The sequence below is a fragment of the Parambassis ranga genome, chromosome 9, assembly GCF_900634625.1.
Source record: "Parambassis ranga chromosome 9, fParRan2.1, whole genome shotgun sequence".
Lineage (NCBI taxonomy): Eukaryota > Metazoa > Chordata > Actinopteri > Ambassidae > Parambassis > Parambassis ranga.
This window is the reverse complement of record NC_041030.1, coordinates 8,634,859-8,654,162: the sequence shown is the minus strand read 5'-3', so window position 1 is coordinate 8,654,162 and position 19,304 is coordinate 8,634,859. Positions and strand designations below refer to the sequence as shown.

General features: G+C 40.2%; 2 protein-coding genes across 5 annotated transcripts; both read right to left on the bottom strand.

Moving 5' to 3' along the window:
- Positions 1 to 1,101: 1,101 nt before the first annotated feature.
- dbnlb (drebrin-like b) lies at positions 1,102 to 9,151 on the bottom strand. 3 transcript variants are annotated; one of them, XM_028414866.1, is made up of 15 exons: positions 8,990 to 9,151; positions 7,655 to 7,710; positions 7,314 to 7,426; positions 7,164 to 7,238; positions 6,850 to 6,999; positions 4,807 to 4,884; positions 4,258 to 4,409; positions 4,104 to 4,158; positions 3,857 to 3,934; positions 2,999 to 3,122; positions 2,602 to 2,718; positions 2,283 to 2,357; positions 2,009 to 2,067; positions 1,849 to 1,936; positions 1,102 to 1,415 (listed from the first exon to the last, which is right to left on the bottom strand). In XM_028414866.1, the coding sequence occupies exons 1-15, from the start codon at positions 9,070 to 9,072 to the stop codon at positions 1,279 to 1,281; spliced, it is 1,440 nt and encodes a 479-aa protein (XP_028270667.1). In that variant the 5' UTR covers positions 9,073 to 9,151; the 3' UTR covers positions 1,102 to 1,278. The 3 variants fall into 3 exon arrangements, with proteins under 3 accessions (XP_028270667.1, XP_028270668.1, XP_028270669.1); XM_028414867.1 differs by lacking the exon at positions 2,602 to 2,718 and having other exon boundaries at positions 8,990 to 9,149; XM_028414868.1 differs by lacking the exons at positions 2,283 to 2,357; positions 2,602 to 2,718 and having other exon boundaries at positions 8,990 to 9,150.
- Positions 9,152 to 10,229: 1,078 nt separating this feature from the next.
- On the bottom strand, positions 10,230 to 14,902 carry ube2d4 (ubiquitin conjugating enzyme E2 D4). 2 transcript variants are annotated; one of them, XM_028414119.1, is made up of 7 exons: positions 14,615 to 14,902; positions 13,462 to 13,525; positions 13,292 to 13,323; positions 13,127 to 13,204; positions 12,919 to 13,024; positions 12,327 to 12,420; positions 10,230 to 12,232 (listed from the first exon to the last, which is right to left on the bottom strand). In XM_028414119.1, exons 1-7 carry the CDS (start codon positions 14,636 to 14,638, stop codon positions 12,187 to 12,189), a joined length of 444 nt encoding a protein of 147 aa, XP_028269920.1. In that variant the 5' UTR covers positions 14,639 to 14,902; the 3' UTR covers positions 10,230 to 12,186. The 2 variants fall into 2 exon arrangements, with proteins under 2 accessions (XP_028269920.1, XP_028269921.1); XM_028414120.1 differs by lacking the exon at positions 14,615 to 14,902 and having other exon boundaries at positions 13,405 to 13,525.
- Between the last annotated feature and the right edge of the window lie 4,402 nt (positions 14,903 to 19,304).

Below are 19,304 nucleotides of genomic sequence, written 5' to 3'. Positions count from 1 at the left end.
CAGTGCCCGTGTATACATCTGAGTTCCTGTTAAGCCTCTAAAAATCCCTCAGGGTTCTCTGTTATTTGCCGTCTTTGCCCTATTTGGACAAAACATGAGACGCAACTTTCTTTCTTTCTTTATTTTATTATGAAGAATGTCTGTGCATTACAATAGACTCTGGAAAAAAACAAACACGAAGAATGCAATGGATACATGATGCCCTTTTTACTGTTAAAGATCAATACAGTTTTTATTTCTTTTATTGACTGACCTCAAAGCTTAAAAAAACATTATCAAGATAAAAACAGAGAATTTGCATAAATTCTGAAGCTGTTCAAATGTTTAATTAAAATGCCATCAATCACTTTTCAGACAGTATCACTGCATCCACACCCCCTCATTATGGCACCATAAGATCACATATTATATCATATATATATTTATATCAACCTCAATCCAGCGAGATCCAAACAAAAATAATTCAGATTTTTCTTTTTCAGCTTTTCCCTGAAAAGGTTAAATATGTTGAAATGTGGTTGTGTGTGTGTGGCTGAACTTGAAATGATAACCGATATCTACTCACAGTAAAAAGGAACTTAACCGTTGTATGCATTCCCTACTGAATTCAACCACTCAGAGCACAGCAAACATTTTTAAATAGTCACTTCAATCACAGTCAGATCAGTAAAAGTTTGAAATTCACACACGATGTAAGATTCTTTCACATAAGAATAAAAAGGATAATTCAGTCTGCCGGTAAAGGAAGGCAAAAACAAGGCAAAAGATTCTGCTGTAGCTGGTACCTCCATTTTTTTTTCCTGAAATGAACAGGAGCAACTGCTACAAGTAACAAATAAATCATACCTGAAATAGAACTGAAGTCACTTTAAGGAATGTGGACAAGAAGTGCTAAGAATGCTCACGCTGAATTTAAGACTTGACAAACATGGATACTGTACTGCATCACATTAACAGGTAAAGGGACTTATTGGGGACATTTTGGTCAGTGTTTGGGTCTTCATCAATCTCTAAACTATGCCATCAGCTGCTTACAACAACAACAGCAACAATTTAATGGAACTGCTTTCTTGAAATGAATATGTTTAAAAAGCTTCTGGCCCACAAATACTGGTCATATTGGTCCATGGTGTGGAGGCTCATAAGCACCTTTTCAGCCTGATCTTGTGTGTCTGAGGTCTAACTTTGCTGTGTGTGTTTTTTTTTTCCTACAGAAGTCCTCTGGGCCTGCCACTGTTATGATCTGGAGGGGGAGGAGGGGCATGTGTGCACACTGGGCTAGATAAGCTCCACATAATTGGCTGGGAACATTCCAAAATGGCCGTCTGGGCCGTAGCCTCGCCACCAGCCTTCGTCTATCATTTCGATCCCGGTGATGATTTCGTCAGGATCGAAAGAGATTTCTGTGTCATCAGCTGAAATGGAAAAAGTGTCCTTTAAATGTAAAGTATGATGTAAAGTAATGTATGTATGTTGTTGGTAAACTTGTCACACTGACTTTAAAATTTATAAGATGATAATTCTTTAATAAAAACACTTGTTTTTGCTGTCATTTCTATAATCTGCAGCATGACACGCACACGGTGCTATTGTCCAGTAAAATGCTTGTTTTTGCTAGAGGCAGTGTAACAAAGGCTTGAATGAAAGAAAAAGAGATGAACCCATACTTTATATTATTGTTATGCCTGCAGCTGAAAGCTGGTGATTCACAAAGGTAAGTGGGAAGCATAAAAGGAGCAATTGTCAGAGCTAAGAGGGTTTGGAGGTGTTGAAAAAAGCAGGCATTGAATTTGTGACATTATCAGTTCCAAGCTAAGATGTGCTGTGATATAAAAAAAAACTACTCACCAGCCTGGTAGTCATATAAGGCTCGAGCACAGACGCCTTTGTCTGATGTTTCCTCAGCAGTCACTTCATAAGAGTTACTGTCCTCCACCTGGGAGAGAAATGAGTTTATGTTCCACATTCATTTACATGATAGAAGAAAACTGTTACTGCACACACCCACCTGAGCGGGTTCTTCATAAGCTGCCTCTTGGACATGCGAATTGGCAGCTGGTGCTTCTTCTAGAAAGAAATATCACTATTAGTATGACTGCGTATGAGCTGGGCTGGCTATCTACCAGCAGGTGGCAGCATTAGCAGCCAATCTTGGCAGCCTAATTTGGCTAGAGGGAATAATATGTCCTTACACAGCATTTTAATATTGAAGCAGATGAAATGGTTGGGAAACTGATACTTAAAGGGTTAACAGATGCTGCTACATGTGAAATGAGCCCCACCTTTCCACTGCTCCTGGTTGGTGGCCTCCTGCTCATCATACTCACACCTGTCCTGTCCACCATCCGCATCAGGCTCTTATCACCCAAAACACAAGCACAGACATGCATGTACACAGTGGAACACAATCACAAGCCCGCACAGGATGAACACCACCAACACCAACACCACCCGTCTTAAGCAAACAAAGTCAACTGAATGGCAGCATGATTCATGATGAAATTTAAGAATATAAGAAATATGAAGATGATGACACACGGGAAGGACAATAAGAAATGAAACATTGAGACTGCAGTGTATGTGTGTGTTTAAAGCTCACACCTGTGGCCGGGACGGGAGAGGCAGAGCCTGCTGGCAGAGGAGAAGCTTGGCGCTGAGGTGAGCTGGCTCGCTCAGATTCATACACTTGCTTAGACAGAAAAGGGCTTTGAAGACGCCCTGAGCAGAGACACACATTGATCCGTGCAAAAAAAAACAAAAAACAGATGGAGAGAAAAAAACAAAGAGCAGACAGGTTGACCAGAGAAGAAGACAGTGCTATGGAGATAGTGTTAAGTATGAGTATGAGACATTTAGACCGTCTGATGGAAAGATTCAACAAAATGTTTAAAGACTGCAATCAGCACTCAATCACCCATTGTACGTACCACTACCTGAGGGAGAGCGTAAGAGTGCTTTGCAGTAAAGCAGAGGAGGTTGTTAAAGTAAGCTTATATACCTGGCTGAGGGCTGGCAGGGGCAGCAGGGCTCACGTCTGAGTCACTGGGAGTTATTCCCCTTTCTCTCTGCTTGAACATCTCTCTGGGGTTCACTGCACGCTGAGAGACAAGAGAGGCAGCCTCCTAAAAAAGGGAACAAAAACACAAAAAATATATAAAATTACTCTAATATAGTGATGGCTAGGATGAATACAAACACAGATTTATGGTTAAAACATTAAACCAGCAAATTGATTAAATACAAAGGCATTTATATTATATTCAGTCTGAAATTCAAGATTTGAGTTTAGAAAGCAGCATGAATAAGGAAACAAAGCATTAGTCCGGTCTCTGTGGATTCAAATTGGATTTCCAGGGGGCTGTACCAACAGATGCAGAGTAAGCCCTCCTCTGAACAGATAGAACCAATCAGAGGAACAAACGTATGAAGTGCGACAACCAGACAAGTGTCAACAAAAGGCATCACAAACAGCATTCAATGAAGCAAGTAACTGCTGTTCTGGTATAAAAAAAACTTGAATATCCAAGGTATTATTAGATTTTCTCAAACCAAGAATTTCTAATGAGCTGCAGGTCAACTCATAAAGCCCGCTGCATTTTAGATAAATGAGGGGAAGAATTCCAGACTCATTCACAGAATGAATGTGTGTGGCTGGAAAGGGCAGGTAGTTAATGATGCCCATACCATGTGGTGGAAAGTTTTGTGAGAAAAAACCGTTTCATGAAAAGATGTTATGCAAGACAAAGGCTGTGAGACAGGTATTGTTAACAAAGATCTATAGGGTTCATTTTTTGAAAGACAAAAGAAAACAAGAAGGATTAGTCTAAAGAGAGCACTCTGACGGAAGGGAACTCACGTTGGCCTTCTCCACAGATTCCCCTCTCCTGACTGCTCTCCCCTGCACTGCTTGGTTGTCGTCCTGCTGCTGCTGGTCCTGATGATGTTGATATTAATGTTGCTGACATTTGCAAGCTTCCTGATTTATAAGTGTTTATATGATGTATGTGTGCTGCCGAAACTTGATTAATCATCAGCATTGTTACATCAATCCACAGTCACACTCATCCTTCTCTGATGTTACTTCAGAGCCAAAGTGAACTCACCCAGCGCTGTTTTTCCTGCTCTTTGCTCTCGGCCTCCAGCTCCTGTTGGTACTTCCTAATACACATGACAAAGGAAATGTAATTTGAGACATTTAATAGTTGCTACAGCAAACTGGTCTTGACCGGTGTACATTTTCCTTCTGTGGTAACCTACTTTTGTTGGTCAATTTGAGAGGCCCTCTCCTTGTCCCTTTTCTCCCTCAGCGCTGCCTCCTTGGCCTCTCTGTCCTTCCTCTCTTTTTCCATCTTCTGCCGCTCCTCGTCTGCCTTGCGTCGCTCCTCCTGTCGACGTTTCTCCTCTTCTTTCTAAGAGCCAAACAAATGCAAACATTATTAAAAAGCTTGATTTCACATCAGGGGTTCTAAGGCAACAGCAGGCAATGAGCACAACATGTGAGCACAACTGTAAACAAAGGACAAAGTTACAACCAAGCTTTTGCTTGACTATGGTTACATTTGTGAGGGGTGGAATCTGCCTGCCTGTTACTTTTGTATAAGAATTCAGGGGAAATGGCAATATCTGTCAAATGTTTCTAAACTGCAAACTCTTACAATATTGTAGCGGGTATCTGCAGTTTGGATGAGTCAGTGATTCTAAATCATCGCACAGAAAAATAACATTTTAGGAAGAGCCCATATGAGATACTGATACTGAAGTAGCTGTATTAGTCTACACTGGCTTCTTGCATGTCTGTTAACGTACCTCTGCCTGTGCCCAGAAGGTGTCCTTATTGGTCTTTCTGATTTCAGACATAGCGTTGGTTTTCTGGTACACTGAGCCCTGCGGGAAAGAAAAAAGCTGTGTTAATGTGACTACGTTAACATGACAGAACAGTTCTACACATCAAGACAAAATCAGTCTAGTCCAGGGGTGTCCAAACTACAGCCCGTGGGCCGCAGTTGGCGGATTTTCTATGGCCCGCGGCTTCTCTCTTAAAATGTGTTATTTTTGGCCCGCCAGCCAAACAGAGTAAATCATACAAAATCAACAGGCAATTCTTGTTTTTGTTTTTAACTCATTGTGTAACGTTTGCGTCATGATTCTCTGAGCAGAACATTATCTCTCTCTCTGTCTGCATCGTGGTGCGTCACGCGGTGCTGCAGGGCTTGGTTGTTGGTTCCAGCTACGCAGAGGGCTCCGAAGGTGCACAACACCGGTTCAGCACTTTGACACAATTCACTACGAGACTAAACGTGCTTCTGCAGACAGCCTGCTATCAGAGAGCGTCTGTACTGTACAAGTGAAGTTCTCCAAAACTACGGAGCCCCTCTGTGACATGGTAAAAAAGAAATAAATTGTGGCCACGAATTATGTATAACGTGCGCACGAAATATTGTTATTATTAATCGTAGTATAGAAGCCCTATTGGAATTCATAGACGGGGCGCATGGGAGCGGGCTGCCTGGCCAGAGAGCAACCTCCCCGTGCAGCAGTGAGCGTCCCTCTCTGGGGAACATGCCGGAGTACAGGGGGGCTCCAGGAGCGCAGGGGAGTGGAGCGGAGCGTCCCTCTCCCTGTCCATCGTGTCGCTCCCTGCTGCCCGGTGCGGGCAGGAGCGGGCAGCAGGGAGCGATGCTGGAGCCGTTAGAGAAGTTAAAGCGACATGATGGACAGGGAGGGGGATGCTCATTGCTCCCTGCTGCACGGGGAGGCTGCGTCCTGGGCGGCAGCCTGCTCGGGCCTTTTTACCGGCGGCTGGATAAAAGCAACTCTCCAGAAATGCGAACATGCGACTTAGTTTGTGTCGTGTGAGCAAAGTGTTATAAACTGTGATGTTTTACTGGAGCAGCAGATCAGTCCCTTTGCTTGTTAACGTTCTCTGTTATTAAACTGTCAGCTGTACAGAGACGCGGCACTTCTCTCAAAAAGGCTCCGTCATTCAGTACGCATCTGTCGTAAGGCACGTCATCACGTTTTTACGTCTCGTTGACATGCACTGCAAACCTGTGTAAACATTAAATTACCAGACCCTTTGAGATCAGCACTAAATGACTCCCACCTGGTCTACCTGACATTTTACTGATGTCTGCTCCTAAACCAGACCTGCCACATATGATCAGATCTCACCTGCACAGTAGAGTCAATAACTTGCCTGTTGCTCTGTTATCACAACCACACAGTTTCTGAATGTTTTAAATTTATGCTAGAAATTCAGATAACATTTTCTGATCTGTTCATCTGAATGCTAAGATGTTATTTTGTTTGCTGTGTAAGATATAACATATTACAAAACAGCATACACAGTTTTTATTGTTTAAAATAATGACATCGGGGACTGTTGGCCCTCGGAGACTTTCGCATTATCGAATCTGGCCCTCCCCGAAAAACGTTTGGCCACCCCTGGTCTAGTCCATCACCAAAACTGTGGGACTAGAACCGCTATTATAATAGCTAGTTAGTTAGCTAATCTAGACGATCTAACAAGTTCTAACTTGTGCTATGACAATCAGTTGTGACAAATCACAAGACATGTACATAACGGATGTTACTAGGCAACCAGGCATTGCACAAATGCTGAGCACAATAGCTTTCTACAGGGGAATATTTTTTCTTGACCGTATGATTGTAAAGTCTAAAGAATTTTAGTTATTTAGAGCAGGCAAGCTGACCAGATTGAGTAGAAATGTCAGTGTTGTGTGCATGGAAATTTTGAAAAAACACTTCACATGTATCCATGTTTTGAGATTAGGACTCTAGTTAAGATCTGCTTATCTCTTCTAGTGGAAGACAAACAGAAGCGCATACCACAGGTCCCTGAGGACCACTGTCCTGGAACCGGCTGGGTTTTTCTTTGTGGAAGCTGTAGTTGGCTCCTGAGGCTTTAGCCACCTTTTGCATGATCACCTCAGGTTCCACATCCTCATCTGCTCTGGCGTTTATCGTGACATGGGCCCCCTGATACAGCAAGAAAAAGAAGTTCCCTTTAATACAGACAATGAGGGAACACCTATAGTTTTTATCTTTGTATGTCATTTTTATGTCATGTTGTAGGATCATCATTAACATGAATTTCATGTGTAACGTACACAAACCCACCTACATTTAAAGTTCAGCGTTACCTTAAGAAAATTGGCCATGGAGCTGACATGGTTTGCACATATCCCCTTCCTGGCATCATTCACTCCTTCTCCAGTCTGAAACACAAAGATGCATTTAACAGTTCTGAAGGAGGACACTCTAAATGTACAGCAGCTGAGCGTGGCACTTACCCAGTTGATGAGAACATACTTGGGTAGACCGGAATTTGGATCCTGGACCCGGCAGAAAGCATACATGACTTTTCCACTGTTGAGTTCCTCAACCAGCTCCTCCAGTCCTCCATCTGATTCATAAACATTGTGGCAAAGTCAAACGGTTACTGTGGTTAGTTGTGTAACTGTGGACGTTTTTCCCCTTGCAAATGATGGGGTTGGAAAGCAGAGGCAAGCAGTCCTATTGTGCTGATATTCCAGTGCTGCAGCTGTCTGCTGACAATGGAATTCCTGCACACATTTCATAATGTTGACATCACAAGTAACATGATAACAACATTTACTAAATTAACACTCACCTCCTTTCTCTGCTAGGCGGATATCATTACTGTTTCCCTCATAGGTGAACAAGGCCCTACACAAACAGCAGATTATGGATATTACAACACTGTTGATACACATCGTTTCACACTCAACTAAACAGGGGATGTTATGTAAACCTATGTTAAGCATCCCTTACACCTAAGCTCTTTTCACACAGGATACATTTAACAGGAAGTAAGGGTAGTATAAATACTGTAGAGCAGTTTTAATCCTCTTTTAAATCAGCCATGTTAGTAGGCTTTACAGGCTGTGTGCCACTGCACCGTTGGAAATCCTTCATTTCCACCTCATCCAGCAGGACGCTTTTAATGTGGGCCAAACAACATAAAACAATATTGAAAGATTGATCAAAAGATTTTGCTGTCTCTGCAGTTTAACCTGTGCTAGGTTGATTAAATTGGAGACTACGTTGTGAAGTACTGTGAAGTTTGCAATCTTCTAGTTTTCTAATTTAAATGACAGACAAATATGAACACAAATAAGGCTTAATTGGAGGATCTATAAAAGATCCATAGAGCAAAGAAAGACCCAACACAGGACCAAGTATCCAGGTGTGGATGGCAGCATATCAGGACAGGAACATTATGTGGAAAATGCTCAGACTGAAACTAACCAAACCAAAGTGATATCACTTCTTCATTCTGTCTTTGCTGCTTCACTTTTTTCAGTTAACACCCGTTTTAGGGATGTAATACACAGAAAGGTGCTGAGTTCGTTTTTAGAAGAAAGGCATGAGAGTTATGTTAGGTGAACACAGAGCCTGCAGGGTCCCTGGACAATTACTCCTCGAGATTAATTAATTCAGGTCCGTATTAAACACTGCAGCTGTCATCTACAGGTTTCACTCTTGCGGCATTGACACCCAAAGAGGAAGTTCATTGGTTTGATTGACTCTTATTTAAACTTCTGGTATCTTACCAGGAAATGGATGAAGTAATGCTTCACACGATGTAATAATTACATATTGTAAAGCTAAAAAAATACATGCAAAGCGCGATGAGCGTGTCTGTTAGCTAATAAACAATGTTACTTGCTAAACTGTTAGCGTTAATACAATCCAAACTGGCAATAAATGTACAAGAACTAAATTCCCGTTTAAAGCTAGCATCACCAAACGTTATGGCTTTACTAATAAGTGCTAATAAGTGATATGGGTAACTAATCAACATCAACTGAATGTTACAGGCAAAGTTTATTCGGCGTTAGACTATCATTAACTTACTTGACGACTGGCTGAAAGCTAGCCACCACTGAAGCTAACCACCCCAACTACACAGCGCTAACGCCGCTTTAAAAACACCGTCCCTTACCAGTTGGTATTGGATTTTTCATCTACCACTTCTTTGTACGCAGCTGTTAATGCAGGACCATTTTTGCTGAGGTTAACTGCCATCGTTATGCTGAGTACAGCTAGCCAGCTAGCTATCCGGGATGCGCCCTTCCTACTGGGAGGAGTGGCGATGATGCTGACTGTGGAAAGCTAGGTTAGCTAGTGGCTATGCCTCACCGAGGGTACGCTGCATGTATGACAGCGTGGCACCGCGAAAGCGGGGATCCTGTGTGGGTATTAAATATTTCTAAGCTTACGTATGTATCTATGCAACTCATTTCTTTGATTGAACATCAAGATGATTCAGTTGCTTAATTAATGATAATAATAAAAGATTCAAACCTCGCTTTGATCATGATCGTGCTCTCTGCACAGCACAACACTTGCAAGAGGTGTTTATTATCAAACGCACACCTGGTCGTGGCGCTCTCAGGTATGCATTAGTGATTTACACAGACAGCTTTTAATGGTATTTTTAATATCTTTTCCAGGATGAGTGGAAAATAAAATTTACTAAAAGACATGTACAACATTTATTTTTTGCCTTTTTAGACCATTATCTATATTCCTGGTTATTCAAATGCATCCTCTCATCCCTTTACTTTTTCCAAGAAAAAGACACAATGAAAAACAGCAGACAATGATAAACCAAGATGGACTTTATTCATCTGTTATAACAAGGTCAATAGTTATCTTGTGTAGGCTATGTGAAGACATGTATGTTCGTGATGGCAGTTCAAGCACACATATTCCAAATTTTAAGATGCATGAAGGCTGGTCCTGCATTCAGAGAAAGCTGGGCTGTTTCTTTTCTAAACAAATGAACAAAAAAAAACATTGATGTTGTTCAAGCAGATTTCTGTGTCTACTGATGAAATGAATCACCCATTGTGGGGATACAGCCCTGATAGCAAATTTACAGTTCATGACATGTTCTCTGTATATATACAAAATGAGGGTTAAGGCTAAAATTTTTTAGTCAGAGGTGTTAGGTGGATGAATTGTAACGAAATCCCTGATATCTGGCAAATGGCTGTGAGAAGGTTCTCCAGAGTGCAAAGCATGCCAAGCTGCCTATATAAAATCTATTGAGCACACTGGACAAGGGAAATCAATGTAGATGAATTGAGGCTGCATTCAGTCATACATATTGGAAGATACTCAGCTTTCAAATAAATAAACAAACAGCCAGATGAATAACAATAAAAAAAAACAATTCACACAAGGATTGAACTAGTTGTATTGAGGTTGTTCAGCAAAAATACTCTTCACTGCCGTCAGAAGACATGTTTTCAAACCATTTTAGTATATACTGTATTTCAGGACAATTTGTTTTTGACAATTTCTAGCTAACAATGAAGAAAATCTATATGCAGTATCTTAATCATGGTGTTAGTTCTACAATCAAAGCTTCTACAACTATCATGCTTTACTAGGTATCTCTCTGGATGAATCCATTCAATAATGCCTCAACAGCATCATCTCCTTCCTCCTTATAATATTCAATATTTCCCTTTATATTGGCAGCATCAGCACATTGAGCCATGATTTTTTCAAAAACATAACGTTCCTATCTACTATATCCGACCGATAAGATGGATTAAATTAAAACTATTACATTATGACACATCACAATCATGTTCAATTCTCCTGACGTGGATGAAAAAAAAGAGCCTAAAACTAAAGCTTTCAAAGATACAATACAAAAGTCACAAATGTATCACGCAGATGAAATGTTTTACTGTCAGTGTTATGAAATCACAAAACAAAATAAAATGTTTGCAGACCCAGTTAATGTGAATATGAACATAAATAAATGCAAAGCTTTACATCATCTGATGTTTAAAAACAGATGAAACCGTCATGGCGGGTTACTGCATTTATTCACCTAAAGTAACGACATGCACATGACTTAAAATAACCGGGTTCTGCAAAAATGTCAAGTCTGCTCGAGCTCCCGTTCTCAGTACGAGGGATACAAGGTATAACCAAAGGCCATTTCTATTTAGAAAACAAAAAACAGTAGCATGTACATGTGTAACAGCATCTTTTAAAAGATGTTCACATCCAAGTATTGTTCACACTGAAAAGAACTAGAGGGGAGAATGCAAATGTCAGTATATATATAGTAATGTGCAGCACAGTCCTTTAGGACCCATCTTTGATCATGTTGCTTCTTCAGGAGTAAGTTTCTACAGAGTTTGATGATATGGGCCCTGCTCATTTTTCTCACCGTGGGTCACTGCGTGTAGAGGCTGATGATTTTGGTTAGATACCTGAGTAACTGTACTGAGGAGGTAGCACACAGCTTTAGCCATATTCCAAAGAGTAGCTATGTTTATAGCTACACAACAAGTAACAAGTTGAACAACCGAAGATTTTTGTGCACTATGGACACCAGCCGTTGATGGTTTCTTCTACAGAACACAGGCAATGACAGCAAGTGTGAGAAAAATGAAGGTGGGCATTTCCCACAACAGCAAGTCTGCACTCATTAGATCTAAACAGCAGCTCTTCAGATCAATATTTCTTAACATATTTCACATTTGTTTGGGGTAGAGACAGTATGTGCCAACAGATCAGCTGCTGGTAATGGCACTGCACCTTTTTGTGTTCAACAGGGAACATTCTGCCTCAATTGCACATATACCGTTCGAAAACAAAAACAAAAAAAAAAAGAACACAGAAAGGCCACTAAATACATGAAATACAGTAAGAACAACATATCCAGTGGGACACAGACAGTACCTCTGAACTGAAGAGATCCTAAACCAATCAAACACTTTGCTTAAGAGTAGCACAACGATATGACTCCTTGACAGAGAAAATGATGCATATGAATAGCAACAATGATAGTGATAATCACAATAGCAGGAGTAACAGTTTAAAGTCTGAGTGTGGCGTAAGGACCGGAGAGTTTCCGATATTCCATATGGGAGTGCTTTAAGGAATTCATCGGGTCCTGCTTAGCAGATCCATATGAGTCGTGAAGGACAGCACACACCAGCAGCTCAGCACACAGAAAGCCACGTGGCACTGTACCTCATTGTATCGCTCCCTTCTCCAAAAGGTGGGCTGTTGGTTTGATTTTTTCCCCCTCTGTTGCTCATTTGCCCAAAGTTACAAATCATTTGTGTTTTGTTTGTTCTCGTTTGCATTTGACTCTCCCTGGTCTTCTCACATTGCATACTTTTGTGTCCATTCTCTTGCTAGTTTGTTGTACCTGTAACAAATGTGCACATGTTGAAATTGTTTTGAATTCTATTTTTACAGAAAGTTAATTCATGTCTAACAGTAACATTTAGTACAACACTCACTTTTCCCTGTCGGCCTTGTATGTATGGGCAATCTCTGGTACCAGTGGGTCATCCGGGTTTGGATCACAAAGAAGAGAGCAGATAGACAATAATACTGTGGAAGATTACACCAGAAAGGTAAAGTTAACAGAAATATTTCCACACACTGATTCATTTCTGCAAACTGAAAGTTATATACATACTTAAAAAAAATTATAAACACACTAAATATTCCATTTGATGCTTCCATTTTTCTGACATGACTTGTCTTTTTATGTTTAAGCATGGCCCTGAATGTGACAAACTATAAACTATAAATATCAATACAAATACAGTAACACTTATACACTATTTGAACAAGTAAACACACTATACAAATGCATAGAAAAGCCAAATCTGGTCCAAATTTGCCATTAGGGTTTAAATTCTCATAACATGCAGCATCTATTCTTACAGAATCTATCATTCTTCTTTTAACATGTACAAATGTGTGATGAATGCTTGTCTATTAATAGTCAAATTGTAATATTTACATTTATCTTAGAGTCAACCAACAGATCAGCAGCTGTTAAAAACAAAATTAGTCAAGATACAGCTGTAATTCTTCTCTCACCTTTAGATACTGTGAGTGCAGGCGACCACTGTGACCTCAGTATGTCCAGACAAATACTTCCATTGCTGTTGATATTAGGGTGGTAAATTTTTGTTGTGAACGCAACCTGTGACAAAACATCAAACGAATGTTAAATAAAAATATCACTCCAAAGTAAAACATCTGTATAGAGGACTTATGATTATGCATAAAGCAGACAAGTACTCACTTTTGGTGGTTTGAAGGGATAATCTGTTGGGAAGTGAATAGTGAGGAAAAACACTCCATTCTGATACGGACTATCATTCTGTGAAAACATAAAAACAAATCAAGTTTGCGGCACTCCTGTTATTTAACTCACATTTCAGTCGAGTTAGGATGGTAAGTGACTTACCGGACCCATTATTGTTGCCTGCCAGTGAAATACTGAGGGGGAAAAAAAAGAAAGTGATGAAGATGATTTTTGGATAAACCTGGATGTGATCAAAAGTATACATTTACACATACCAGTAAGATACAGTCTTATAGGTATGGACTGCAGACCACATTCTTCAAACTACTTACAGTCATCTCCAACAGGTCCAGCAGAGCACTGGGCAGGAGGATCCCTCTGCAGGTCTGACAGTTCCTGAGGCAAGACAATCACACAATAAATACATTTAATTTTTTTGCAGTCATCATGATGCAGCTATAGGACTATCTAAATGATAAAATGCATTTAAACTAAACATCGGAGCTAGCTTGTTATTTCTGTTATTTTCACTGACAGCCATGTTTGCATTAAAGTCATGATCTAGGCTGCTAACATATAAATAATAGATGGTGTTTGGGCAGTAGATGTCATAAGCCTTTTATCCATTACTTCAGTTGTTCTATATTCCTATAGTTGTTAACTAGAAATAAATGTTGCAAAACTCAATCAAAAACAACAACTATACTCTACAAAAGTAGCAATATGGAAAAGTTAGTTAGGTCAACAATTCATGTAAATATCACACTGCTGATGAAATGGGAATGAGCACAGACAGCAGCATAACATGATTAAATAGACGCTGAGCCCGTTATTTAACATCTCTTGAAAGGAAGCCTATCTATTCAGTTATATAAATACACACCGTGGCCTGCTCCAGTGCCCCATTTGCCATTCCATATATGGCAACACTGACACTAGGGTTCAATTTTGGCAACCATGAAGCAGCTGTCATTCAGCGACTAAACACATCATCTGTCACAGCTTTACTAATCAAGCACAAGGATAAAGACAACTGACAAGCTAATAGTTTCATACCAAATCCTGTACATACCAACCAAGCAAACCAAGGACTACACACACTGACGTTAGCTAACAAGGTGCTAGCATAACGTTTCACTGCGAAATTACTTAACACCAGCCAGTTCTATCAAAAAAATGATAAGGTTCTTAGCAACATATCTGACAGAAAAATAACATACTAAGTACACAGTAGCTGTCAAAACAACTGTTTATGCGGTTACGGACAATCACCTTTACTGTAGCAATGCACCAACAGGGCCACCAGTGGGTTAGCTCGTCTTTGTCTGAATTATTTTAAATAGGAGCAAAAACAGGCTAGTGCGGCTAATTCGACCCACAGAAAAGGTTACATCCAGAAACAATCTTCACACAGGGTGGCACACGCAGAAAAGAAAGATTTCCTACAGACAATAAAGCTGGGACATCAAGGAAACATACACTCACCTTCTGAATTCTTTTCAACGCCATTGCTTCAATGGCTATGCTAGGTAGCCTGTCAGCTAACAGTTAGCACTTCACACATACAATTTGGCTTCTGTGGACGCGTACTTCCAAATCTCACTTTACGTACAATCAGGAAATCACATCTAACATATAACAGGCTTTGGGCTTTTGGTTTCTTGTACAACCAAGACGACAAACTGTGCGCTAAATGTGGATCTTTCTCAAGACTCCAACAGAACAACCGAGATATTTTGCTGTCTCCCTCTCCTCTCATCCCTACTCCACTTGGTGCCCAGACAGTTGGTAATATCGCGAGACTTTGGTTACAAGTCATGAAGTGAGTTATTTGTTGCCTTCCAACAAGTTTCATGGTTAAACTTCAGATACCAAACCACTGTTTGCCACAGTAATAATGCTAAATAAAAACGTAGAATAGAATTAAATGCAATTAAATGCAAAACAATGCCCTATGAGCTCAATTACTCTTTAATAAAACAGCTTTATATGGGAATTTACTTTGGGACATGAATTGTATCACCATGTAGGGTGACAAACTTGTTACACATGTTTTTCATTAATTTATAGATGTTTCAGGCATTATGTTTGTGGTAACCCTCAAATATACATTGATTTACTCATTGTTATTTTTTTGTATCAAAAACTGTGTAAATAAACATATACAATTATCATTTAATAAGCTCTTTTAATGAGCTGTCATAGGAGGACATTGCTATATTAACTGAGTTTTAAACAGTATCACACAGCTAACTTCAACACAGCAACTGAGACCAGGTGTCCACAAGATGTCAGTGTTTGAAAAGAGCACAAATACACAGACGTGACATGGTTAGGATAATGTTTTAAAGGTAAAAAGAATGTTTTGCACAATTTAAAATTCAAGATTTAGGAGAAAATGTTGCATTTGTAAGTCCATATAAAGTTTTGCCCTCAAACATTTGTTTTCACAAGTGCAGATGTGGCACAGGACAATGGCTCAGCAGAATACAATGAAGCCAACACATGTATTATTTACACACACATACACATAAAGAATAGAGCAAAAGACTATAGAATTGTTCATTCAACACCCAATCACTGTAAAGGCATATTCATCTGAGTCAGCTGCATACTCCAGTTTCTGCACAGCCTCGTCTCCAAAGCCTCATGAGCTTCCCTTTATATGTCTTAAACAAGGGTGAAAAAAGAGCTCTCATTATTTTAGTGAGTATGTATGAATGGCTCGCAGTGTTCATTCTTCTTAAATGGCTGATTCAGTGTCAGGTTGAGGATCCTATCGTCAATGTGACACTGAGAGGGACCATTTTCCTTTGGAAAACTGAAGATTCCTTCAGATAATATCTTATTGTTTGCTCATCTCTGTGCTCTCAATGACCTGCCTGTCCTCGGGGCCTGCCTGTAATCAGATTCAGCTAGCAGCAGAGGTAGCAGTTTGGGCCTTGTGTTCTGAGTTTGTCTGACTTGGAGAGGCCATTTATCAACATGAGGTTTTCAGACACACTTTGTTGGCTTGACGCCTCACTTTACAAAGCATCCCATGCTCACCCTAATGCAGTCCCCTCTGAAATCTCAAATCCCATTGATTAGCTTGCTGCTTTAACCCTTTGTAACTGGCAGATATACTAAGAGTTACAAAGCAATAAAAAGCTGTGACTTTGATAAGGCAGCACATCACTGACCTGTGGGACTTTCCCCATATAGATACCTACAAGTTAGAGTCTTTAGTTACAGGCCTGCTGCCCCAAGTTCAAAACTGATGTATGACCCAAGGTGAGAATGTGTCAGAACTGAGATGATATGGGTGGAAGAAGCTTAGCTGACCTGCCTCATGAGGAATATAGCCTATAGTGATGTTATTTGAAACCACGGTCTCAGCAGACTGCAGTGATCTGTCTCACATGAATCATCATTAGTAGAAGTTCAATTGTATAACAGAAAGCAGTCCCCTTATGCTAAAGCTTCCAGTCTGAATTTAATATGTTCCCTTCAGTAGCACTGTTCCCATGGTTGTCATGACAAAGCACATAGGTTCACTGTCATTTTGAAAATTAACTTAAATGGGTCTTGTTAATGTCTAAATTATCCAATAAAAGCACAAGCAATTAATGCTAAGCACAAGCTGGCCTCACAATCCCTAGAGGTGTTCTACCTTGGGTCAGTCTATTAGCTTTCTGAGGGCTCTCTTATGGAACAAAGATCCATTGTTCCCACATACTAAGAGATATTTGTTCACTCCTTGTATCAATGGTCTTGATTTGATTATACACTCAGGCAATATGTGCAAGCAGTGCTCATGTTTGCAGTGAAGTCAGCACTTTGCACAATCAAATAATTCTAGAGCGAAGCAAGTGGAAAAAGGGTCATTATGTATGGAGCAATCAGCGTTTCATGGCTCATTTCCTTAGCTGTGATTTGATTTTGCTTGTCAGTGTTAAGGTGGCCTTTGACCTGGAAAATCTTGGACATATTTGTTTAAATCTTCCTTTTGCTTTTCAGTATTAGAGAGTTTTTACAATTTGGATCAATAACTAAAAAGCCTATTGTGAAAACTTTGTGTAGCTTCCTCGTGGACATTTAAAACAAGCTGGCACAGGACTGAACAGGACCAGGTTAACATGATGCAATCACATAAACTTTTATAGCTTCAGAGATGTGCTTGTTAAACAGCATTATGTGCTTTAATTGTGGGCAAAGAGAACTCTGCAGATTTTTCATTTCTCATTTACAAGCATGGGTACATAAACAAAAAATATTACTTAATTATTTGTTGACTACTTTTAGACTGTTTATGTAATATGTTTTTCCCACAAATATAATGAGGACCAAAAGTGTCCTTTTCAGATTTGCTGAAAAGCATAATTACAGTGTCTGATTTTTATGTTGTGCATGTTGCTGTAATGTACTGTAAAGAGTGTCAGTGTTCAGAGGTATGGATAATAAACGTCACTATTCAGACAACTGTGTTTGATTAACTCAGTAAATCTGAGTTATGGATCCCTTCTACACAAATAATTTATAGCTTTTTTTTTAAATTCTTCCTTGATTATCATGATTTAATGTCTCCCCGGGGACAGCAAAGAAGACTGAGATCAGATCCAGTCCCCTGCGTCTCTCTCCCCTCTGATCCACCCTTATCTGATGTACATCATGTGGAGCACAGACACAAACCACACATATAGTCATAAGGAAGCAGTAATCCTTTAGGGTTAAGCACTTATAGAGCAATCCCCCGAGCCCTCTGTGTCTCTGTGTTGCACCACACTTCTGGCGTCGGTGATTGACAGCTCTGGAAACTGTTTTACTGTGCTGCTCTTGCATTGAGTAGTCTCCAGAGTGTAGGTAATAACTAGTTTGAGGAGTGTTGACTAATACATTTAGCGGTGACTCTCCCTAATCAAATGTGTTCCAGCTGTTTGAGTTCTGATGACAAATTCAGGTTTTCCCAGTTTGCTGAGCTTCCTTGGGAGACAAAGGAGGGATTTCCTCTGAAACAGACAGGCAGTGGCAGCACCAACAAATGGCCTGGTACTGTTATCAAATAGAGAGTCTGACTAAATATAAACTTATCATCTGCATTCTCATCTAGAGCAAAAATGAAGGAGAAAGTGAAAAACATGTGCGCATGTGTTCTGGGACATTTGATGAAAGAAGCAAAAAGTATCCCTACACTTGCAATATATTGTATCATTTTGTGGCTTTTTCTTCGTTGCAGCCCAGCCCACCCACTCACACCTGCCTTTCCTAGGAGATGTGGGACATTTGACTATAACTGCTGCTACATGCCTGAGCTTTTAAAGCAGCCACCTGTTGTTTGACAGGATTTTACTGTGCAGAGGTGTGTAGTTATAGTGTCTGTGATTGTGTGTGAAAGTAAGTGACTGGGACACAGGGGGCTGTCCATCCTGCTGCACAATAAACAGTTTGTTTCCCAGGAGCACCCCTCGTGTTCCTGTTGTTGGCTCCATCGCCGCTCACTGGGAAACGTCCTGGCCTCTATTGTCCAGAAGGTCAGAGGTCACAGGATGCTCCTAAAGGCCCAAAAAGGGGAGGTAAGAGGTTGGATACTGAGGCATGATAAAGACCTACCCACGCACACACTCACACTTAAACACCCTTTAAAAAAGAAAAACGTCAAAAATGCCTCTTTTCCCCCAGAAAGTCTTTCATTCATAATCCCACTATCAAAAGATTCAGGAAATGAAATCAGAACAATGCTCTGACTGACTATTTTATATTGAACATCCTAACTGCTTTTAGCACAGTTCCATATGTGCGTTCCTTGCATATATTCAACGGAAAGTTTAAATACTTTCCCGTGCTAAAATGGGAAATTCAATCTAAGCAGTTAACAGAAGGCATATCATTAGAGAAAAAAGGGGTGGTTGTATTGTAATGTTTCCACCACACAGATCTTGTACTTAAACCACAGACAGCACTTAAACACTGGCTGTGAGTATGGAGCAGATACATGCTCTGATTGCATTGACCTTTTAAATAAAATATCACATAAGCAGTCAGATAAACACTGTTATTGAAGCCCAGATAAATACGACGCCTCATCAAACAGTACTATTTGTACAAAGTTTATAAGAACTGTAGAGTTTCTATAGAGGTCTCTAGTGGTCACTAATGTTTCCATTGAACAGCCCTGCTGTACTGAACCATCCAATGC

Bases quoted from the DNA above. Each gene is read 5' to 3' on its own strand.
- dbnlb (XM_028414866.1), bottom strand. From the start codon at position 9,072: ATGGCAGTTAACCTCAGCAAAAATGGTCCTGCATTAACAGCTGCGTAC. The intron at 4,159-4,257 runs GTAGGTTACCAC...CATGTGTATTAG, and splicing joins TCTCAAATTGACCAACAAAA to GAAGTACCAACAGGAGCTGG. The intron at 3,935-4,103 runs GTGAGTTCACTT...CAACATCATCAG, and splicing joins AGCAGGAAAAACAGCGCTGG to GACCAGCAGCAGCAGGACGA.
- ube2d4 (XM_028414119.1), bottom strand. From the start codon at position 14,638: ATGGCGTTGAAAAGAATTCAGAAG. The intron at 13,205-13,291 runs GTAAGTCACTTA...ATGTTTTCACAG, and splicing joins AGGCAACAATAATGGGTCCG to AATGATAGTCCGTATCAGAA. The intron at 12,233-12,326 runs GTGAGTGTTGTA...CATTTGTTACAG, and splicing joins TACAAGGCCGACAGGGAAAA to GTACAACAAACTAGCAAGAG.